Raw genomic sequence first — 24,364 nt, forward strand, 5'->3', positions numbered from 1 at the left:
CACACCCATATTTTGTTTTCAAATTCCATTGAAATTGGTAACATGTTGCCACGTTATTGTTTACATGAGATGAATTGCAGAATGGCAGATAGAGACAAATACTGTTAATCTGACTATCTGCAGTTTTTACATGCTTACATACACACACGCAGTTACTGTCCCTCCATTTAGAAAGGCAGAGGCGTCACGGTGTAAGTATTTTACGTGTAGTTGTTTTTTCCCTGTGTAATAATATTCAACATTGCTATCAATACATTTTTTTTAAATGCCTCTCTGTCCAAAATGGGTTTAAAAACATGAACAACTGTGGGATGGGATGCTGTTTGTCTGTGATTTGAACCGGGGGAACAAATTACAGCAGGATCAGTCTGATATTATTTGTATCCCACTGTAACTTTATTATATAAAGAGCTAACATCTCCAACATGTCAGGAGTAGTTAGTCGTTACAAGAAGTGTTTGTGAACTAAAAATCAAGAATGTGGGATACTGTTTGTCCGTGATTTGGAGAACCCAGTGCGTGCTCCCGACAGAGAAAACTAATTCTGCAGGGGAGACCTACCTCGGCACTTGTGCAGGTGAAGCCAAAGGGAAGATATGCTTCACCATATTTTCTAGTCTTTGGCTTAGAAGGAAGTTTGTTTGAAAACATATTTGGCTATGCTTCATCTCCTGCTTTGCGTTTGTGTGGGAGCCCCGTCAAAAGGCCTGTCCATTATGCTAGCAGTGTCCAAGTGTTTTTTTTTTCCTTTTCATACTGCGCCCCCCAGGGGGCGGGCCCCACACTTTGGGAACCTCTGAGTTAACCTTACCTGATCAGATAGAAGTTGGATGGATGTAAAAAATAAAATAAAATAAAAATAGAAGATAGCTGCTTCAATACAAAAAATTACAATGAATTAATTGCTCCAGGGTGTTGCTTGATTGTTGGGGGTGTTCTCTGTATTATTGAAGGATCTACCTTACAAAATAAAGCGCACCGAGGTTACCGCTGTTGTGATTTGGCGCTATATTTCAACAAACATTGTTGCTCTCCCTGTTATATGCTACAAGAAGCGTATTCTCGCGATGTCTCGCGATGATCACCGAAGGCGTTCAGCTAACCTGTCAAAGCAGCTATCCGTACTCGGCTGAAGGAGGAGGTGGGCTGAAGTGAGCAGAAACAAGGTCTAGCAGACTGTTTGTCTTACAGTTTATTCTAAAGCTCGGTGAAAGTTTAAATCCCCTAAATATACTGCTGCAGGTCTGACTCCGCTGCACATTATTTAAAGAGAAGCAGTTTTACTTTGTTCCAGTAGAGCAACAACTTAACGCGTACAGTGCTGGTCTGAAGGGTTTTTTTTTCATCGAGCATACAGCAAAGATTTGAGTAAGTAAATGCAACTTTTCAAAGTGTGGCTCGGGGCTTGTACTTGGCAGTCCAAAGGTCCCGCTCTGGTATGCACTGTAAAGTCAGCAGAGTGAGCGAATGCGTTGTCTTTTTGCCAACACACACGCACTCACACATGTGTCTGATGTGTAACAGTGCTGCACGGCACGGCCGAAACTTTACACGGGGACTATAAAACAAAGGATGGATGTTGTTATTTGGCTTCACTGATCGGTAACCAGGCTCAGCGGTCACGTGACGGCGACTGTCAAGCCTACAACAGCTCTCAGGGTCAGCTCAGGTCTTCCGCGCGTGCACATCAGCGGGTGGAGTTGCTAACAGATGACAGTGGCAAACATTGATAGGTCTACAGGGGCCCATTTGTTACTCAGTGCTGGTTTAAATCATGTAAAGGGTCGTGGGTAATCCTCTTATATACAGTCTATGAGTAATCCTAAATAAATATGAGGAATTGAGTCGATAACAGAAGCTGAAAGAAGCAGACCTGCTGCAGCCAAAGGCGGGAATGAAAGATGCCTGCTGTTTGTGTTCACAAGCTGAGCAACGTCAGTGACCCTCAGAAATGTATAAGTTTGTTTACTTACAAAGAAATGAGCAGTCTCTAATTTTAATGGAAGCTTCATTTTAATAGAGCGAGACAGAATGTCAACCAAAGATCTAGAAAAAGATCACATCGCATTATAAATTATAAATTAATTTGGACGTCAGTGGACGGGGCCATGCACCATAATATCTTGGACTAAAACCTCCTTTTCCCAGCAAGAACACTGAAGATGGGTCGTCCAGCATAAAAATGACCCAAAACATACCACCAAGCACATTGAGGTCATTGAGGGGAAACTCTCATTTCTTTGGAAGTGAGCAAACTTTCAAATTCAGCTGGGGATCAGATAATTGTTTCCCCCTGTGTAAATCATGGCTACATCTGCAAGGCATGTACAGCGTCGTCATATCGAGGTAAAAACTAGTTTGAGATTCTTTTAAATGAGTTGCTATTTTATGTTGAAAATAAGCCTCGTGGATGCAGACATGAAATTGTAGCTAATGTCATTTTTAAGAAGGAGCAGCTCTGCTTTACAGTCATGGGATGACCAAATTCCTCAATTATCTCAATGATCTTTCTATAAAAACTGAAATATCTGTCTGAGAGATGTAAAAAAAAAAAATAGATGTAAAAAATAAATAAAAAATGATACTGTATGTCTTTTCAGGTTGTGGGAAATCTTGAACACTCCTCATAGCATCATGTCTGAGTTGAGCGGGAGGGTCCAGACCGTGCTGGGTTTAGTAGATCCAGACCAGCTTGGCCGTACTATGACCCACGAGCACCTGACCATGAGCTTCGAGTGCTGCTTCTCGCCCCCTCCCCCAGGTGATGAGGCAGTGGCAGAGAACCCGTTTCAGATGCAGCACATGTTCTGGCTCAGGCAAAACCCGTACAGCTCCCCCGAGAACCTGCTCCTGAAGCAGGAGACCGCTGCTGTGCGGGACGAGCTGCTGGCCTACAGGAGAGCCGGCGGGGGAACGATAGTGGAGAACACCACCACTGGAATCGAACGGGACCTTCCCACCCTCCGACAGCTGGCCAAGGACACCGGGGTCCACATCATTGCAGGTGCAGGCTACTACGTGGACTGCACCCACTCTGAGGCCACCAAAGGAATGAGTGTGGAGAAGGTGCGTCCCAGTTTGTGGTGGGGTTTGGAGCTCACACACCTTTGTTAGAAAGTTTTAAGCATGTGAGGATTTTTTTTTTCACGCCTTTTGATTGATTTGAATGGATTTCTGACAACGTTGTCTAGTCTTTTGGTAGCTACACCTGAGAATGACCCTGAGAATACCGTACTCAGCGATATTTAGACACACTATAACTATGCTTTCATCATCTCCTTCAATCCTTAGTAAAGGGAAAGAGGGAAATTAGAAAACGTATTCTCAATAAATGAACACACGCCAGCTCCTCATTTCCTGACCTTCAGCTTACAGACATCATCATCAGTGAGGTCCTTCACGGCGCTGACGGCACAGACATCCGTTGCGGTGTGATCGGTGAGATCGGCACCAGCTGGCCCATCACGGAGAGCGAGACTAAGGTGCTGCGAGCCTCGGCGCACGCTCAGGCTCAGCTGGGCTGTCCTGTTATCATCCATCCTGGCAGGGATCACGCCGCTCCAGCTGAGATCGTTCGGATACTCCAGGAGGCCGGGGGTGACATCAGCAAAACTGTTATGTCTCACCTAGACAGGTGAGATGTCACTAAAATAAAGTCATTAAGATACAGCGAAAATTAGGACGCCGTTTTCCTGTCAAACACACAATTTCCTGTGACACGTGCCCTCTCTGACATTTAATTTGAAACATTTTTTATTTCAGTATCTTAATACATTTTAGTGATTTAGCAGATGGAAGGGGAAAAAGCCTGGACCTTGGTGTCCTTGGTCAGGCTCGTGAGACTGTGTTGCCAGTGACTGCTTGAAATGATGCTGTTTGCTCCATATTTCCTCATTTTTAGCTGCTGAAGGCTTTCTGGTTCTCAGACTTGAGTTACAGCTGGCCAAAAAGTCCTGAGACACCCCTCATTTCTTTTTCTTTGGCTGCTATTTCAGTAATTTTATACCTTTTTATATGTATACCTGACCATATTTAGAGGAATGCTTTTTTAACTACTTAACACGGGCCCATCTAAATTAAGGGATGAATCAGTGTTGTATGTGTATAACATGCAACTTAGCAAAGATCCAGTTTTAAATTGTATCTTTAGGATTTGTTGCGAGCCGCCAAAAACACATAATTTGTTCCAACTTTTTTAGTTGAACCTATGAAAATGTCAAAAATAAAACTGTTTGATAGGCACAATGTATTATTTTTACACAAACAAGGTTGCTCTTAGCCTAAAACTGATAGCTTTTTGAAGATCTCAGCATGATGTGCAGTGAATCTTAAAAAATCTTGAGGAAACTGAAGAAGTGCTATGTACAGCAGATGAACAATATGTGAAAGTCATGAACTTCAGACATAAGAAAAAAATCGAACAAAAGTCTGACACAGGACCTCAGAGATGCATCTGAGGCCTCATCAGAAATGGTTTCAGTGGAGGGGAGCATGTCAAGAAGCCTTTTCATTAGGGAAGGGAAATGAGGAGAAAGTGATTGAGGTATGCCAAATTACAGAAGAATAGGAATGAATATCAGTGGTAACAGGTTTCATGGGTTGATAATTCAAATTTCAAAAAGCGCCATCTTTTTTCTGATCCGCCATGCATCATTATCTGGAAAGCATCTTTGCAACAGCTTCGTTTTTCCAAACAAAGCATCATAACTATCAGCTTTATTTTGGCCTTTTTAAAAGGACGCTATTGGATGAAGGTGAGCTGCTGGAGTTTGCTAAGTTGGGGAGTTACCTGGAGTATGATCTGTTTGGAACTGAGATGCTGAACTATCCGTACAACCTGGACGTGGACATGCCCAGCGATAGCCAGAGAGTCAAAGCGTGAGTAAGGATTTCTTCTGTGTGTGCGTGTTGTTCACTATTTTGAAACCTCCAGGAATCCGTGTCCAGTCCAGTAATAGAAATCCTTGTGTTTGGAGCTTAACTCCACCTTAAATCTTTTACTTTCACTATAAAGAAGAGCTCATCGTGTAGTTGTTTTTTAAAGTAACACAAATTTCCCATAACGTTAAGAGAGCTGAATAAGTTATGCTCATGTATATATGTTGTTCCTATATATGAATGAAGGCTAAAAGACCGAGGCCCCTCATTTTTCACCCCACTGTTTTCTCGTGTTCAGCCTGGCGTTTCTGGTGAAGGAGGGCTATGAGGACAAGATCGTGATCGCTCATGACATCCACACCAAGAACCGCCTGACCAAGTACGGCGGCCACGGCTACTCTCACATCCTGAAGAACATCGTGCCAAAGATGCTGACGAGGGGCATATCGCAGCACCAGGTGGACAAGATCCTTATCGACAATCCTAAATGCTGGTTGACCTTCAAATAATTAAAAAAATAGAGGCGCGAGGAGGGCGAATTCACCCGGCTATTATTCGTCTTCTGATGACGACTCGTAATGAATACTGATCACGATCCGGAGTCATGCATTAATGTGTTCTTGGGCTCATATAGCAACGGGCTTGCCACCGTTGTATGTAAATTTTTCTTTAATTTCACCGTTTTCAGCAAAACAAAACGTCCATTATATTTCAAAGGAAAATAATTACAGGCTTTTGGATTTTTATAGAGGCTCTTTTAGTGCAAAACATGTTCTCTTTGTTTAAATATTTGTGATTATACATGATTCACTTTGTAAGCAAATTAATAAAGGAGGCCTTGCAGGGTCACGGTGCCTGTTATGGCACGAGAAAATCTTTTGCTCGTCAGTAGAAGTGTGATTGCAATCCAAGATAAATATTTCCAGGTGCTCACAAACACGGTGCTAATTGATTTTTTTCAATTTTTTTTATTGTTATTTGTAATTTCAATGTCATAGCTGCTCTCTTTGTATTCGTAGGCGACACTTATGCAAACACGTTATATGGAAGGGAAATAATGAGCGCATTACTAATCAGTATGCTGCTCTGCTCTTGACACAATGTGGCTGTGTTAGATGAGTTGTCCTGTTGCCCCTCGGTGGGTGTCTGCGTGTCTATGGGAGGCTGACTGGCTGGCAGGCCCGGATGAAGGACATGTTCTCCTCTCATCTGGGAACAGGTGGCCTCGCAGGGTGACTTCGCCACATGATCAATGGCGCGATCGCCACAGCTGACTGTGCGGCGTGAACAACCATCTAACTTTGATTAATCTTCTGAGGAGGATTACAAAGTGAGCGTGAGGATTTAATACCGCACTACATTTTACATCTGAATTGACAGTCGACTCTGGAGGAGTTTAATAATCAGCAAGCAGATTGATGAGCGTTATATAACATTTCTGTCAGCGGTGGCTGTCCAGTTTTGTGACTAACCACCAGACCACCATGTTGTCTCAACCAGATGCCATGTTGACACACGCAAGAAAAACGAGTTACACTGATGAATTCGTGCATCAGTACGAATGGCCCTTTACAGTTTTTTCTTGTCAAGTCTCCTAATGTTGCACAGTGTTAAAACGTCATTTTGATTAAACATGCATAACTACAGCTTTTCAACATTTTCATCCAAATTTCACCCACTGTGACTCTTTTTTTGCCTTTAAATAAAGCACACAAATGGTTTAACAGCACTGTAAGCGGTCATGTGAATATATATATATATATATAATATCATATTTGCACCTATAGGTGAGTCATCACATTATAAACTTTCCATCTACAGGGACATGTGTAACCACACGAGCTACCGTCTGCAAACTTAATTCATGAAGCACGACATTTCATTCAGGGAGCACGAGCAACACTAATCAATGTGACAAGGGTACAAGTGGGTGCTGTACAAATTAAAACTGTTATTTTGGTTTTGTAATTACACTGTCAGCTCGTCGCTATTGCCCAGCACAGTTTTCTGTTTTTGCATGACCTCCTCCACATCACTGCTGATTCTGTTTGAGTTATAGAAACGGTGAGCTCTGCCTCTAATAATCCAGCTGACATTGAACTGAGCACGAGCGGTGAAGCAAGCTATATGCAGAGAAGCTCTTTTATCCTCCCAGTCTCTCTCTCTCTTTCTCGTCTCTTCAGCAGATCTGTCCGTGTTTCAATCAGCGTACAACATGAAGCCGGAGAAGGTGCTGTACTTGTTATTGTTGCCCCCGTGCGCCTTTCCGCCGTCCAGCTTAATATAAATCTCGTCCCCGGGCTCCAGGTGAAGAACCACACTGTTGCTGGCGTAGTCGTAGTTCTGGTCGGCATCTTGGGCGATGGCGCTGGCTCTCACCTGAAAGGCAAATGTGACAGTTTGTGAAACGGCTTCGTTTCGAAATCAGAACCGCGGACAGCTCCACGTCTTATCTTGATTTGAAGCTTTAAAAATCCCCCACGTAACTTTGTTTGTTTCACAATACCCAGGAAGTGTCGCTCTGCGACTTGTGCGTAAAAATCTCAAAAAGTCTACATTTTTTGCAAGCAAACTAATATCAAAATAATCAAGGTTTTTTATCTTTTTTTTTTTTTTATAAAGCAATCGTGAGTTGTCCTACCTGGTTGTTTTTACAGAGGTCAGCCCACATGCTTGTTCCATCGCCGCCTCTCATCAGCACATGGTAAACAAAGAAGTAAATCCCCGGTATCGAACAGGTGAATTTCCCGCTAGAGGGATCATAGTGGTTTCCAAGGTTTGTAACAACATCGTCAAATTTCAGTATTTCATATCCCTCGTGCTGCTTCTTCAGTCCTGCGTAAAAGGCTATCTTGGGGACGGTGTTGTAAGTGGCTGCACTGATGGCACCGTTTGGCCCGTTCGCTCCCGGTGCCCCCGGTAGACCCGGAGGGCCGGGTGGCCCCCTCTCCCCGGGCGGACCGGCAGGTCCAGGTGGCCCGGGTTCGCCCATCGGACCCCTGGGACCCATCCTCCCGACGCGTCCCGGCTCTCCTTGAGGACCCTGAATGAACGTGGGAAGCGACTGAACCAGGCGGTTGTCTTTGATCGGGTTGGTTGCCTTGGCTGTAGCCGTAGCTGCGGTCCCGTGGGAGTCGCACACCATTTGACAGGATCCGAGCATCTCATAGCGGGCAGGAGTTCCGGCGGAGTTCACCACCACCGGAATCAGAACCACCAACCCCAGCACCAGCGCGACGCCACAAACACCAGATGCGATCATCTGCGCTCTTCGGATTCGCTGTGATCTCCCGGGTGGATGGTCTTCCAGCCTGCCTGCGGAGGATAGGTTTGCTGAGGGAAGAATTTGACCTGCTCCTGCACAGCCCTGCAACTTATGGAGACAAAATAGTCCTTTAAATATTTGTGCGCGAAAGTAACCATCCACAACTTTTTTTAATGCCTCTCTTTAAGCGGCGAACTGGTTCATCTCCACTTTCTCAACGCGTGAAAGAGCATCAGTCGTTTGGAATCGCTTGGAGGAAGATGCCAATCTGCGTTATGCGGTGCAAAGTTTCTGCCTTCCACGGTGCCAAAGGAGAGAGTGGACAAGAAATTAACCGTTACTCGTTTCTGGGTTTGAAGAGTGGGAGGAGGGATGGATGGAAGTGATGGATGGGATACAATCGGTGCGTTTCTTCAGTCAAAAGAGAGAAGGTGAACGACAGACAAACACTGATGCAACTCTGAAGCACTGAAACGTGACTATTTTATTTTATGCAGTCGATTTTGAAATAAGGGAGCAACTTTACTTTAAAAAATACAAACATTTAATGCAGAGGGCTTTGCATTACTTTCATTGATTATTGTAGCGTTACATCCCACAACATTTTATCAGCGCCTATTGGAACAGCTCTAAAGGTCCTCAGCATAATTAGGACCATTTAAGACAAAAAAGCTATACCCCTTTGACACCTGGTCACACCTCAGCGGCTCCCTGTGTCCAATTTATCATTTGGAAAAAATCCATACAGCCACTGATAGAAAGAGGAGAGTCACTAGGAGCTGGCAGTGAAGGATGACTTTGCACAGATATAGTCATGAAATGAATGCTGAGGCAATTCGATGGGAAATAGGCTGAAGTTACTTATTAATTGCCAGTGGGAATTTACCATTTGCATCCATTAGTTTAAGAAAAATGTTGTAATATTGTCCTATTAACCCGATTCAAGTGGCCCCAGCCATGTCTCAGTGCCCCATGCAGATAAAAGTTAAGCACTTCTAAAGCTTCTGTGAGATTTGAGTGATGAAGGGCTAATTCCTGGTGAGGAGAGCAGATGATGATGTGCTCATGAATGCAGAGGATGTCACTTTGTCGATGGCACCTCGCTGCCAGGTGGGAAAGATGGATCACAGAGGAAGAAAAAACACGGATGGTCCGGCTTGTTTTGGAGGAGGAAAACTTTGATTGCAAATTTTATGGAAGTCAAAATGCAAAGTGTGTTTGTGGGATTGTCGACTCAAAAGTTGCCATAAGAAAGCTGCTGGCAGTGCTAAAAGTATATGCTGTTTAAATGGTGTAACATTTCACAATGAAAATGGTGTTACTTTACAAACTTAGGTCATCAAACCCATCAACTAAACAGTTCAAAGGTTTATGCTATGTGTTTATATAAAACCACCTCAGATCAAGGGTTTCACAGAGTCCATCTGGCTTTTTACGTATTCCCAAAGGCTAATCAATACTTTTCTTTCCACATTTATTTCATTTCAAAGCAACAACCGCAATGATAACCGCAGCACCTCAGATCCCTATGTGTGAAAAACTACACATGTGTGAGCATTTTTGCAAGGATTTGTTTGTTTGTTTGTTTTATAACAGATTTAAGGGGAATAATGGAAATGGAAATAAAGCCTGCATACATTCACAATCAGAGAAAGCTGCATGTAGTGGCATTTAAGCCGGTGTCTGGCTCTGAAGGGCATTCACAGTCAGTTTAAAAAGTGAGCGAGTTAATGTCCAGGATACCGGCTGGCATGTAGCTCGGCCATGAAGGCTCTCCACCTCTGTCTGTCTCAGGCCAGTGAACGATGAAGGGAAACCAGGCTTTAGATGTGGTTTAAATGATTCATTTAAAAATGAATCAGTTTCTTAGACTGACAATGCATCAAGGCCTCCTCTCTATGAAAGAGGGAGACGAAGTCCTCCAACTGAGGAATAATCAACCAGCTAACAATGACGCATTTTTGATATTCAAGATGAATCTCCTATCAGTATTCTGTTCTATAAATCGATTCTAGTCTATAGTTTCCTTTGCTCATATTGTCCTGAGATCACTCACAGAGCTGAACTACCTGAACACAGTGTTGATGGGGAAAAGAAATATATGAAGCTTAGAATTTGCTGGTATTCTTTATTTAAAGGCCATAAAACATGACATCAGTTTTATGTTTGTTTTTGTTACTTTGAAAAATTCATTTCAAAGTTGATGTTTTTTTTAATGGAAAACCCCACAAAGTGAATGTATACTCACTTGCCACTTTATTAGGTCTAACATGTTAGTTTCGGGTTGAACCCCACGCTGCCTTCAGAGCTGCTTTAGTTCTTCGTGGCAGAGATTCAACAAAAGGCTGAAAATATTCCTCAGAGGTTTTGTCCCATCAGAAGATGGTACACTGTGGTTGTAAATGGATGGACATGGTCAGAGACGATACGAAACGATGCTCAGTTGTTACTAAGGTACCCAAAGTGAGCCAAGAAAATATCCCCCACACAGTTACACAACCATTATCAGCTTAAGTTGTTGTTCCAAGGCATGATGGAGCCATGCTTTCATGTTGTTTATGCCAAATTCTGACCTTACCAACCAAATGGTGCAGCAAAACATGAGACTCATCAAACCAGGGAATGTTTTTCCAATGTTTTGTTGTCCAATTTTGGTGAGCCCGTGGTAATTATAGCTTCAGTGACCCGTTATTAGCTGACAGAAGTGGCACACAGTGTGATCTTTAGAGATGCTCCTCTGCATACCTTCATTGTAATAAGTAGTTATTTAAGTTACTATTGCCTTCCAATCAGCTCAAACTATTCTGGCTATTCTCCTCTGACCTCTGACATCAACAAAGCATTTTCACCCCTAAAACCCCCCAATGAGATATTTGCAGTTGAACGGGTGTACCTGTGGCTGGTGACTATATATTAACACTTATTAGTTTACTAGGATTGCAAAAAAGTGCTTATTAAACATGGAGTAAGTTAGACTTAGAAATTTAGCATTCATTCAGAGTCATGTTTCTGTCAACCTAACAAGTGTGAACAACTTAAGTCTTTGCTTTGCTTCCGTTTGTGTCAACTCTTGGGAAAATGGCTTTTTAACAGCTAAATTTTCAACACCAGTTGCTAACTTCATCTGCCATTTGGTGCCAGCCAGGTGGTGTTCAGTGACTTTTAGAAGTACAACAGCTCGGTGTCATTTCCTGTGATGAGACAAAAAGGTGTGCTGATTTTATGATGAGCCACACTGATGGAGATTTAAAGAAATAGCATTAATCCCCACCTCTGCATTGCACTCAACATTTTACATCTTTAGGTTTTAGAAACCTTCATTGGAGACAACTTAAATTCACAGATAACCTACTGTTAGTGGGGCTGAACCAGCTCACCCCTCCTAATGTCTTCAGGTTTCCGACTCAGTGACGTCTGGTCTGATCGTCATCAGCAGCACATTCGCCCACAATATGTGCTGGTTGCTTTGTGTGCTGATGTCATAATTTAGTCCACATAAAAACAATTTGTGAGAGGTGCAACTTCCCTAATCATGATTTTAGATGATGTAGCCTAACATCATTTTCATGCAATGTTCATGTTTGGGCATGCAGCCTTGTCTTGGTCTTCTTCCATTAGTAGAACCATTAAAATAGTTTTTTATGGGTTATTGTAAATTTGGACTAGAGGACCTCATCTTTCTGGGTGAAAGTAAACATTTGGTGTTGCTGACTCTCTAGCCAAATTGGAGGGTCAGATGTCACTGGTACACATATCAGTGGTATTTGACAATGCAGGGAGGCCATACAGGCCACAGGATTCTGGGCACCTTGCAGTCATATGAGCCATGAGGTCTTCTGTATGCCAAAATATTCTAGAGTTAAGTATTAGCCCGTTTATCAGAAAAGCGAAAGAAATTTAGTCATGCAACGGGACAATGATCACAATGCATAGCAGAGGCGGATAAAATGAAAAAATAAAAAATCTAACAAAATACTTTCTTCTTTATGTGCATTTCTGCTACAATCAGCTGATTTCAGTTTATGGAAAACAGTGGACTGTCAATAGGGTTGGAGACATGGACATTACTTTCATTTTTATAGCACAAAAGGACGAGAGTGCAAGCATCTGCACAGACTGTATGCTAACGCTAAGCTAACTTTATTTCTACCTGTTCGTGGTTCTAAAGTAGAATCACTGTGGCGATCGCTGTCTGTTTGTGCTGGTTTTCTTCTTGTCGTTGTGTTGCTGGCTTTCTTTTCTTAACTAAGAACAAAAAAGAAAAAAATATAGAATAGGGATTTGTGCTGGTGTGTGGGGGTGTAGCCCAAGGTTTGTATTGTTAACTGATAATTATGTGACAATGTGCTTCAGGTCATTTTACAGCGTGATAAGGAATCAATGTAACGAGTAGTGTAACAAAGTACTTTCTCTAAATGAGTAATTAAGTAATATACTGCATTACTTTTAAGAAAAGTAATGAGTACTGTACAAAATATTCCTCTTTTGTTTTTGTTTTTTTGAGTAATGACACCAACACTGAAGTCCAGACGTCAACCTCATTGAAATGCTGTGGTGGGATCTTGAGAGAGCGGTGCATAAACAAATGCTCACAGATCTGAATGAAGTGAAGCAGCATTATAAAGAAGAGGGGGCCAAAATTCCCCCACAATGATCGGAGAGACCGATAAAGCCATACAGAAAACAATCACTTCAAATTCCTGCTACTGAGCTGAGTTTTTCAAAGGGCTGCACAGAGTCCTATGAAAACTTTCTTTTTCACATGAATTCATGTTTTATACTTAAATATACAAAGAAGAATGAATCAAAGGACATTTCCAAGCTTTTGAAAATTTGATAAAGCAGGTTGTAAAGGGTAGAGTGATAGGTTGAGAGGTTTGTTAAGAGTGTAACTAAAAAAGTAATCTACTACATCTAGAACTAATCTTTAAGATTTCTTTTCCTTTAACTGTGCAGTAAGAAAAATGTGTGTATAAATGTAAAATTAACAGGGAATTTTTCTTCTCATTTACTGTTCTCAGTATCTATTTGTGTCCCAGTAATGTGCTCGCAAGTACTCGTTAAAATAATGCCTTAATTATCCAGGTACTAAAATTGCTACCTTTTTTCCAGTATGTTTTATTATGTTATGTTTCACAATATCTAATTTAAGCAGCTGATTCAAAGAAGCAAAATTATACCGTAGATCATAGGTTGTGTGAAAAGTTATTGTAAAGACTCTCTTTACGGTTGAATTGGGATCTATTTTTACTCTTATATCCTTTCATTTTATCAATTAGGCGTTGTTGCTGATGAGCCGTGGTTCTTAAGGGCACCGTGTGTGAGCTAAAATACATGAACATTTCTAAAAGAACACATTTTCTGTGGGATGGGTGCAAAGTGATAAATAGAATGGTATATAATTGATTAGTATATAAAACGCACATGCACAGTCACACATGCACCAACACAGTGGGACATACTGTGGCGGCTCTGAGTCAGTGAGCACTTGTTAGTGGTCAGGCTCTTTCCCTCCAGTTGGCACAAACCTCCAGTGACTCAGGGAGACTTGTCGACCAAGAGCCAGAGTGAACAGCAGTGTCAAAATTTACCAAAAGCTGTGGGAAGAAGGCACAACTTGTATTAAAAGTATCATGAATCAGAGTCTAAATATTATGTTTTACTTCAAAAAAAAGAAAAGAAAAGAAAAGAAAAAGAGAGAAAGAGACAACTTGCATGTGTCCAAAGCTGACTCTAATGAATCTTTACTGGAGCAGTAGATCTCAGCAGCCCACCTCTGCAGCTGTGCGGAGAGATTCCTCTGGCGGTGAGGAGATCTGACAGGTTGTTTTGAGTCTCAGCTTCGGAGTTCATTTACAACCAGTCAGGCAGGAGTCCTCTGGGAATCTGATGATTTTTGACACCCGGACAAGCAGATGTTCAGAGGACATGAATAAAACATACAGCCCATCTGACCACAGATCGGCGGCTTTCCGAGTGTCTAATGAAATATGAGGCGTGATTTCAATTCAACAAGGAAAAAGAAAAAAAAAAACTTTGTCAGATAAATGCGATGCCGCATGAAATATGTATGACCTTTAGGTAGCCTGACCTGATTGGCTAAGCAGGGTTCAATTGTGGTTATGACAATCAAAGCCGAGACAGGTTTGTCAAGGAATTTATGTGGTGAATGGGAAGGAAAGTGAATGGACCTCTCATAAGCAGCCAGGAATATAAAGAGAAATATTATGTGACCGCTGACGGCAGAGTGTTTATCAACTGATAAAACACCATGTGTGCTGGGTATCTGTGAGGAGATGCATGTACTTTTCACATGCTGCTCTTTCAGAATTTGGTTGTTTATTTTTCTTTCCACTGAAAGCCAGTTTTAAAAAAAAAAAGAAGAAGAAAAAAAGGGAAAAAAAAGGCTGGTCTCAACAGTTCAGCACCACGGGGGGGAAAGCAGCGTGCGTTACCACACAACCCACTCAAAGCTGGTCTTTTACTGTATTTAAGAAGGAGAAGTAATCACAAATGTCCTGGGTGGGACTGGAGAGCAGGGCTTTTCATTCAAGTGAAAATCAGGGCGTGATTGGCTGCGATTGTTTTCTTTGATTTCTTCACTTCATTCCAGTTACCCAGAAAACAGCTGCACTTAAAGCCTTTTTGATATGTGTTCATGTCCTTGCATCGCTGTCCTTGGAGTATATGTCTTCATTAAAAGCTTAAAAAAAGCTCCTTGTTGAGCTCAGATAGTAACCTTGTGAGGGTTTTTTAAAAGAAGAAACTGAATTTAGATTTGTTAACATGCAAAAGCATTAAGCAAGCTTATAATTCCTAAAAGTGAAAGATGAATAAAAATGTTTTTTAAAAAGAGCAACCTATTCAGAGCTTCAAGCACATTTTGACTCATGTGCAGAGAAAAACAAGTCCTGGATCAGAGTTCATAAATATAGAATAGTATACACACACGTTGGAACTTCTTTCAGCTATAGATATTTTAGCACCTTCTACAGGCCAGTTTCTGAACTGTATAAACTTTTACATGTAAATTACCAAGTTTCCTCATGTTTCTATAGAAGCGCATCGGAATTTAAGAGAATTATCTCAAAATTTTGAGTTACAGACTTAAACTTCAGAGAACGTGACTCAAGTTTGAGAATATAATATTGGCATAATCATAACATAATATTGAATTTAATTTTTTTTTTAATTGGCTGATGCAAGTTTCCATACGTCTCCCTGTAATCCGAGAAGATCAAAATGTCAAAAATCTCACTGAAATCCAAACTGACCAGAAGAGAACAAACAGAAACGGGCTGAGTAAATATCTTTACGAGAAATCTTAGAAAACAAATGCATAAACAGAAATCCACCTTTCCCCCCTTTCAGTGTTTTCCTAAATTTTAGAGAAAAAAAAAACAATATCTTAGTGATTTGAGAGTCATTGAAAATCACCTTGTTTCAAACATTAAATCAGACATAAAGTATGTTAGTGGCTTTTGGCGCTATCAATGGGTCATTGTTGTATTTTTATTTGTGTCAAACCAAGTGATCAAAGAGAGCCTGACGTCAGCCAATAATGAGGCTTTTTGTACAATAATTTAATCAAGGCACTGTACACTTTCCTTTGATACAAAGTTTTCTTAAATATTAAAAGTGCCAAAAAAAATATATCTAAGAACACCTTTAATAACAGTGCTGCAAATTGCTTCTTATTTAATAGCATTAATGACTGGGGTACCATTTCTTGTAACTAATTTCCTAATCATGTTGCCTTCTCTGCGGCATCCTCCTGTCCTCCAGCAGCAGCACAAAGCTGTCATCTCACAAACAGTCTCTGAATAAGATGTTGAATCATGAGCTGCTGCCTGTTAGAGACTCAGTAAGAAGATACTTAGAAAAGTTATATGAATGCTTTGCTTTTTAACATTTTTTTAGAAGTGCAACATAACTACTTAGTCCAGATGACTCACTTGAGATTTAACGGCTTGATAATCAGGTGGAATTGTTATTTCATTCCACTTCACTGTTGGGGGAGGCAATCAGAGATCCAGGGATGAAATGTGGAAGCTGAGAGGAGCTTTAGTTCAAAACAGCAGTTCTTGCAGGTATTAAAAAGATATTTAAATTTCTCTACAACATATAAGAACAAGCGCAAAACATGAGATTTTCTTTCATAACAGCCACACAGACCACCCATATGTACAAGGAAAGCATTGCGTGTTGCTTTAATTCTTTCTGGGAATGTAAGCAATGCAGGACAAAATCTGAGATGTATGATATCACGTTAGAAGCTCTTTGGGCTGCACAACATAACATCAATTATTTTCTTCTCTGTCATTCCCGAGCTGCGACATCTGATTTCCGAGGTAGCTGGAGTGCAGCATTGTATGCACTGACCCTTTTAAATAAACATAAACATGTAAGGCAGACAGTGGAGGAACAAGAAAAAAATATTTGAAAATGAAAAAATTACCGTTAATGCAGTTTGTCAAAAGTGCATTCAGGTTTTTTACTGTTATGTTCATTTGCAAATTATTTCCAGTGATTTATTATTCAGAATAAAATGGTGTATTCTTTACTCCACTAACGGTGGTTTTTACTTAAGAGTCTAAATGGTTTTAAGTAACAGATACTTGAGTTCTTCCTTCCCACTGTCGCCAAGTTCTTGCTCTTATAGGGTATCATCCTGGAGTTGGAGTTTCCCTCTGATGTTTTGTAAGATTTAACTTACAATATAAAGCGCCTTAAGGGAACTCTTGTTGTGAACTGGCGCTATGTAAATAAATGTGATTACATTTAGAAGTTATGTGGTGCCACTTTTAATAAATACCTGTACCTATAGTAACTCTAATGTCTGTATTATGCACATGAATCTGAAAATCATATTCAGTGTTTTCTATTACATTTGATTACATTGTATTTGATAAAAGTAATTAAAATATTCTTTATTATATATATTTTATGAACAACAGCTAACTTCCATGAGAAGTTACACACAAGTTACACACACTTGTGTGCTCACAATAAACTTAATGCATTGCAACCCGAAAAACAGATTTACAACAAAGGATTATGACAAAACTTAATCCCCCATGCAAAAAAAAAAAAAAGGTAGATTGATTTTCATCGAGATGTCAATCGATGCTCTGTTTTGCTGAAGGCATCAGAGGGCGGAGTGTCACATTTTCTGCCGATGAGATTGAGCGGCAGCGAGGGGCTTAGTGGCAAATACAATCGAGGAGTGTAAACATACCGAGGGCTACAAGAGGCCGATCAATGGCTCCAGTCTGGGATTGATTAATTACCCCAAGAAAGAGACTGAGGTGTGAGGGCACCAGAGAAACCTGATCAGAACAAGATTTATCACCCAATCTCGGTATCATCACTCCACCCCTCTTACTGTTTTCTCTTTTCATACTTTTCCCAATCTGGCCTTCTTAATTTACAGAGCTGAGTGTGTTTCGTAAAAGTCTGAATGGCTCTTTAATATTTTTGACCCCATTTAGAATACGTAAAAAAAATCAGTTAGGTTAGAGTAAGGTTATAAAATGATAAACATAAGGATATAAAGCTGTTCCGAGATATTTTACAATGAACTTGCAATGGATGTTCATGAATGGAGAGACCTTCTGATAACATCCAGAATAGTCAATGTTGTTATTAAAAATTCTACTGAAATCCTAATATGCTACGCACACCTTCATTTGGGTGCACAATTAAAAGAAATAATCAAAATACACTTCTGGGAAATCTGTTAGGTACGCCCTTCTGTCTAATGATATGGTGACCTACTGAAGTTCACACTGAACATCAGAATCATGAAGAAAGGTTATTTAAGTGTCTTTTGATAATGGCATGTTTGTTCGTACCAGACAGGCTGGTCTGAGCATTTCATAACCTGCTGATCTGCTGGGATTTTCACACATGACTATCTCTGGGGATTACAGCAAATGGTTTGAAAAAGAGGAAGCATCCCATGAGTGGCAGTTCGTGGAGTGTAAAATGCCTTGTTGATGCCAGAGTTCAGAGGAGAATGGCTAGACTGCTTCGAGCAGCAACACTAATTCAAATAACCCGTCAGCTCTGCTTCAGCCAAAGTATGCAGAAGAGCATCCCGAGTGCACAAACAGCCAAACATTGAAGCAGATGGGCTACAGCAGCAGAAGACCACACTTTTGTCAGCGTGGGCTCACCAAAATGACGAAAAGCCCCAGCCTACCTCAGCATTATTGCTGACCATGTCCATGCCCTCATGAGGACCCTGTATTCATCTCAAACTGGTTTCTTGAACATGACAATGAGTTGCCTCTACCCAGTAGAGCACCTTTAGGATGTGGTGGAACAGGAGATTCATGTCATGGCTGTGTTGTCAGCAAATCTTAAGCAACTGTGCGATGCTGTCAAGTCAATATCAACCAGAATCACAGAGGAATCTTCCCATCACCTTGCTGAATCTGTGCCATGAATAAATAAGGCAGTTCACTAGTACTGTTACAGTTTTTGAGTTCATGGTGACTCTGGCAGGGGGAAAGTGGCTCTTATATGAAAATGAAAGAACGTCTCTTTTTTCCGGATTAAAATTATGCTCACAGTCAGAAAACTGAGAAAGAAAACGGCAATGGAGCACCTGAATGTGGAAGCAGAAAATCTCCTTCTTTGATTACACCACACCTAGTTGTAAATCATTATGTTCAAAACAGTGATTGTAACAGCTAAGTTTAAGTTTAACCTTAAGTAGCAGCCACATACGTCTTCAAGGAAACAATGCAGTGGTTGATTGGAAATGAGGAGTGTTTGTTTCACTCATTTCCACCTCCTACAGTGCATCAGTTTAATTTTCAGAACATTTTACTTTGAGTATGATGACAGAATAGGACGATAAAAGAAGTAGACCAAAATAACTTTGTATTTTGGAGTATTTTACCTTCTTTGTTGACTTGTCTTTTTATACAGTCCAACCCTGTAAGGCTCCACAAAACAAGTGTGACTGCATAGCTTAGTTATCGTACCTGTCACAGTCAAGTGTCCATTTTTTTTTTATCATTGGAAATGAACAACAATTAAATTTTAACCAAGTTATTTAATGTTTTTCTAATAAGAAGACAAAAATTACATGCAGCTACTTTGCATTCGTACCAAACAGCTAAAGTCAGCAGCTACGCTGTAGCCTGGAGCAGCTAAAGTGTGATTAGTACCCATATACTGCATGTAAAAACTGGACTTAGCCACAATAATATTAACTACTGATTTTTTTAAGCTTTGTTTTGAAGGATATATTTTGGTCTTATGGATTACTATCTTGTTTTTGTTGATTGTTGAGTTTTTCCTTCCCACTGTTGCCAAGTGCTTGCTTAAGCCGGTTGCTGGATTGTTTTTTCCCTCTATTATTGTAGGGTCTTCACCATGCAGTTAATAACTCCTCAAGGCAACAGTTTTTGTGATTTGGCACTATACAAATAAAATGGAATTGTAAAGTATCTTGTGTAAACGTACAAGATAACAAAGAAATAACCAGCATTAGGTTTCCATCCAGGTGAGGACATCAGCAATTACTTGGGCAAAAATAGATTCTGTCTTTACTCAACGCTGATGGCTTCTAAATTTCAGACCCCTTTCTTTCTGCATCATCATATCTTTTCAGATCATGATGTGGCCCTCAGAAGCTCTGTAGGGTAATGCAATCTAAACATGTTTATTTGTGGTCTAAGTTTTGGCATTTTCCCCTGGCAATTTGTGGAGATTTCTTGGAGTCAGCTCTAAGTGGACATTTAAAGAACTGCAGTTTTGTCACATCCATAATAGATTTTTCTTTTTTTTTTAGCTTGGACAGTTTCACTAAGCTATTATAATATAAATAATAATAAGCTTAATCCAATAAAAATAAAATAAGACAATAGCTTCTCAGTTAAAACTCACAGTTAAATATTGTTTTGATGTTTTTTTTCCCAATAACTAAATGAACTAATTACAAATTAAAGCACCTTTCATATAAGGTTCACATGAGATTTTATGTTAAGTCACTTCACAGCGTTACAATTTTGACCAAACTGGTTATCATCAGTGTCCACGCATACAATATAATGAAGAATTGTCTGTCCACAAACACAGCTGAGGCTCAGTAAGATCTTCCAGTCAGTCAAATAAATCTCGTATAAGACTGTACACAGTGAATAAAGACTGGTCATTGTCAAAACCAGGACAGCCACATGACGGCCCTGATGTCTGATGCATGACTGTCCCTCTGTCGCCCTACATCCTCACCCGAACTAATGATGACCTTTGATTCCCAAAAGATGTCAGGAGACGGGAGAAAAACTGCAAACGCACCCAATTAATTTTGGGTGAAGAGGACTGGAACGTGTGAGTGCGTCAAGCAGCTGGAGTGAATAGTGAAGGGCTCCAGGAAAAGACAAAGCTCAGTGTAATTAGGATTCAGGAGGCCCTTTGTCAAAGATAATTAAAGCTGACAGCCACTGTGGAGCAGAAGGGAAGAGAGCAGAAAACCCCTTCAAACTACAAGCTTCACTTTTAACACACACTCTACATGGTCTTTCACTCTTTCTGCCTCTCATACACACTTTGACACACACAAACCTGTATCACCATCCATCACCCCTACTTGCTCCGAAACTGCATGCTAGGCAATAAAATAGATGAAAGATTAAATAAGACAGTAAAAGTAGTTGTGGTATCTGCATGTACGTCCTCTTGAGCCAGAAACATCTGAACAACGTGATTAGAGGAGACAGCTTCAGGAGTGAGCAGCCAGCTCACACTTCACCATCTCGACTTCAGTCTTTATTGCTGCAATGGAATATTTCTACATCGCTTGTCTATTTAACTGTTCCGTTTTGTTATTACAAGGACATCTTCCTATATTGAACTGGTTTGATTAAAGATGCCACTGAATACTTCTGTATTTCAAAGCTGCTCTGCTCGATATTTTTATATGAGCAATGGATCAAAGTGACAGAAAGAGGTAGTTTGCACTGCTCTGTTTACTCCCTTACACTATCTTGCTATATGGAGCCTGTTCAGAATCCTATCTGATACCACGGGGGAAATTCAGTAGCTACGGATTAGAGGGACAAACTCCCTCTGATCATACTGAAATGAAACGTTTTCTCACTTCCAACCTGTTGAGCATGGCATTTAGGCATCCTGCAATATCACTTTAATCATAGTTTCTCTCCACTGGTTTCCTGTTTGTGTTAGAGATTATTTTAATATTTTAGAGATGCTGTTCATCTTCAAGTTGAGCCTTTAAAAGTGCTACATAGTTAAGACTTAATTCATAAAGTGACGCTACTTTTGCTTTAGGGTCAAAATGTTCAAGGGCTTTCGGTGTCTATCAACTGGCTTCACGGATAAATAAAGATGGGTATCAAGGGAAGCATGCTTAATGTAAACAGAGTTGGTCCTAGCATAGAGCCCTGTGGAACTCCGTAATTAACCATAGTGTGTGGGCTCTCTCTGGGTACTCTGGATTCCCAGACATTCACATTCGACTAATTCTTAATTGAGTATAAGTGTGATTTTGAGTGTGAATGGTCATCGTTTCTCTGGAATAGACCGATGACCCGTTCAGGGTGTGACTTGTGATAACCAATAAACAAAGTGGTTGGAAGGACGTATTACAATTTATTATTTCCTTCCCAAAAATCTCTCACCATTTAAGTACATGAGAGGAAGAAGCTGACAATTTAAAAAAAATGATCATGTGGTACCAAATTTATCTCTACAGAAATCATTTTACTACCAAAACCTGGAAAAATCTGGCTTCTTTCAAACAATGTCTTAATCAAAGCCAACAGACATACACTTTTTAATCTGTAGGCATCTGAATGTGCCATCTAACTTCCCTACAGAAAGTATTTATATATTTTTTTCAAGGATTTCTGAAGTAAAGCAGAAACTACCAGTGGCTTAAAACCAGGAACAGAAAACAAAAAGAAGAAGTTCAGGAAGTTCACGGTTTTTAAACCACGTCAGTACAACTTCTGACTCTATCAGCCGCTTCTCGGGGGTAGTGCTGAGCAAAACTTCACATAGATTTCACTGTCAGCCACGCAGAATGGCATCGCCATGGTAACTTTCACTGCTTCGCTGACACAGTGTCACTAACTGACAGTTGATTCATTTGAATATTGCCGTCTGATTGGTTTGTTTGACTCTAATCTCTCTCCGTGTGGTTTGACCTGTCATGCGCGTTCACATTACAATACCTTTTTCTCTCAGAGAAAATTATTATTCTGCTCTGCTTGAAATGAACATTACACACTTTAGGTTTACGCTGTTTAAACCTAATGATCCACCTGTCTCTGAGTGTTGCAGGTAGAGCAACTTCTTGAAATAAAGATGGAAAAAAATGCTGCAGCTTGTGTTTCACATATCAAACAGAGAGGGAAGAGGACAAAAGGAATCCACTGAAATGACGCAGGGTCACAATGAAGATAACTCCACCGTCACAGATGTTTTAAGAAAAATCTTGAGCAGCAGGTCAAAAATTGACCTGTGACCTGCTGCTGCCAGGTCATTCTTCTTCTTATTCTCTATTCTCTTATATGTTTCAGTCCTTTCTTTTTTGAAGATTCCTCCTTGTTTTGTGTTTATTGGGGCTTAATATAACATACAGTTGCGATTGCAAGTTTAAGACCACTTGAAAAATTGCAAAAAATCATATTTTGCATGGTTGGACCTTAAGAAATTAAGGCTGTCACTGGTGCCGACTGCAGCCCCATAAATATCAGGCCCTTCATCCGAGACTGAAGGGCTTCAAAAACAAAAAATGTCTTCAAAGTTCTTATCAGGGGAACAATGGAGCTTCAGGAGGTGCAGGGGTGTCAAACGGCCACTGGCTATGTCCAGATGTTGCAGAGAGCATCCCTCATGACTGAGGCCCTCCTCTGTGTGGTAACGACTGGGTTTTTCAACAGGACAATGCTACAGTACACAATGCCAGCAGGACAAGGGACTTCTTCTGGGAGAATAACTTCACTTTTTTGGACCATCCTGCATGTTCCCCTGATCTAAATCCAACTGAGAACCTTTGGGGATGGATGGCAAGGGAAGTTTACAAAAATGGACAACAGTTCCAGACAGTAGATGCCCTTCGTCCGGCCGTCTTCACCACTTGGAGAAATGCTCCCACGAACCTCATGTAAACGCTTGCATTAAGCATGCTGCAACGAATTTTTGAAGTGATCAACAATAATGGTAGAGCTACTCATTAATTTATGTTTGGAACTTCTGTATTGGGAGGATTTACGGGGTTTTTTTCAGAGGTGTGGTCTTAAACTTTTGATCAGCTGTAAAACAGCCTGCTTCAGTTTAAGCGTTGTTTTCAATAAATTGCCTGCTCAAAAAAATGTTTTGCCTCACTCCCATTTCTTCTTGCTGCATGCAAGAAGAAATGCATGCAGTACACTTATCTGTGTTTGTCAGATTGGTCAGATGCTGCCAACACCTTTCTTGTGAATGCACGAGTAAATGTGGAGTTAACTCAGCGAGTTAATATTCAGCTTTGCATGATCCCTTATCCTGCTTGGTAATGATAATAGACATATACTGGGGTAAACTTTGTTCATAGTACAGTATAGTATGTGTTGTATTTTCAAAATAAGACCCTTCACTTTCTTCTTGGGAGACCAGTATGTTTTAAAATTTGTGCAATAAGATTATTGAGAAGCGCTACCAGTTACACACAGAGGTTTTTATTTATGGCAACAATATGCAACTTTCAAAATAAAAGACCCAAGACAGTTATAGGATCTGAACACGATTCTTTAATCTTAAATAAAATCCTCCATTTACTTAATGGAAATCATCAATGGTCTGCCTTTTAGTGTATTTTACTGTATATTATAACCATTTGCACATAACACAAATTACTGTTGTATAATATTTTAGTGTTTTTTTTTAAAATGTTACTTACATCCTTGTTTTTATTTTCATAATATATATCCAATTCACTGTCTTCCTAAAACTGACAATTTCAAAATAAAAGCTACTTAAAAAAAATAAAAATAACATGATGCTGATATTTCTATTTTTTTAAATATAAGCCCTACAGTTAGTTATGTAAATTTACCATATTTTAGGTGTCAAATTTAAAAGTGTGTGTGATTGTGAAATGTTTTCTTTCTTCAGCTTTCACCCAGCCTTCTGAACTACCATTACGGAGGAGCAAGCAAGAGATGAAGTCCAGCTGACAACAGTATGTCTTCTCTTTCTAAT

The 24,364-nt window shown here is 40.3% G+C and overlaps 2 protein-coding genes across 5 annotated transcripts; one reads left to right on the forward strand and one right to left on the reverse strand.

Annotated features, from left to right (window-relative positions):
* The first annotated feature begins 1,070 nt into the window (after window positions 1-1,070).
* Window positions 1,071-5,754, forward strand: pter (phosphotriesterase related). Of its 4 annotated transcripts, none has more exons than XM_005912524.3 (5): window positions 1,071-1,166; window positions 2,601-3,066; window positions 3,369-3,634; window positions 4,738-4,878; window positions 5,177-5,754. In XM_005912524.3, the coding sequence occupies exons 2-5, from the start codon at window positions 2,635-2,637 to the stop codon at window positions 5,385-5,387; spliced, it is 1,050 nt and encodes a 349-aa protein (XP_005912586.1). In that variant the 5' UTR covers window positions 1,071-1,166; window positions 2,601-2,634; the 3' UTR covers window positions 5,388-5,754. The 4 variants fall into 4 exon arrangements, with proteins under 4 accessions (XP_005912586.1, XP_005912585.1, XP_005912587.1 ...); XM_005912523.3 differs by having other exon boundaries at window positions 1,082-1,368; XM_005912525.3 differs by having other exon boundaries at window positions 1,088-1,141.
* c1ql3b (complement component 1, q subcomponent-like 3b) lies at window positions 5,530-8,572 on the reverse strand. Its single transcript, XM_005912526.3, has 2 exons — window positions 7,520-8,572; window positions 5,530-7,257 (listed from the first exon to the last, which is right to left on the reverse strand). The coding sequence occupies exons 1-2, from the start codon at window positions 8,138-8,140 to the stop codon at window positions 7,078-7,080; spliced, it is 801 nt and encodes a 266-aa protein (XP_005912588.1). The 5' UTR covers window positions 8,141-8,572; the 3' UTR covers window positions 5,530-7,077.
* Between the last annotated feature and the right edge of the window lie 15,792 nt (window positions 8,573-24,364).

Source organism: Haplochromis burtoni, unplaced genomic scaffold (genome assembly GCF_018398535.1).
Source record: "Haplochromis burtoni strain Fernald_Lab_line unplaced genomic scaffold, NCSU_Asbu1 Contig_3, whole genome shotgun sequence".
NCBI classification, from domain to species: domain Eukaryota; kingdom Metazoa; phylum Chordata; class Actinopteri; order Cichliformes; family Cichlidae; genus Haplochromis; species Haplochromis burtoni.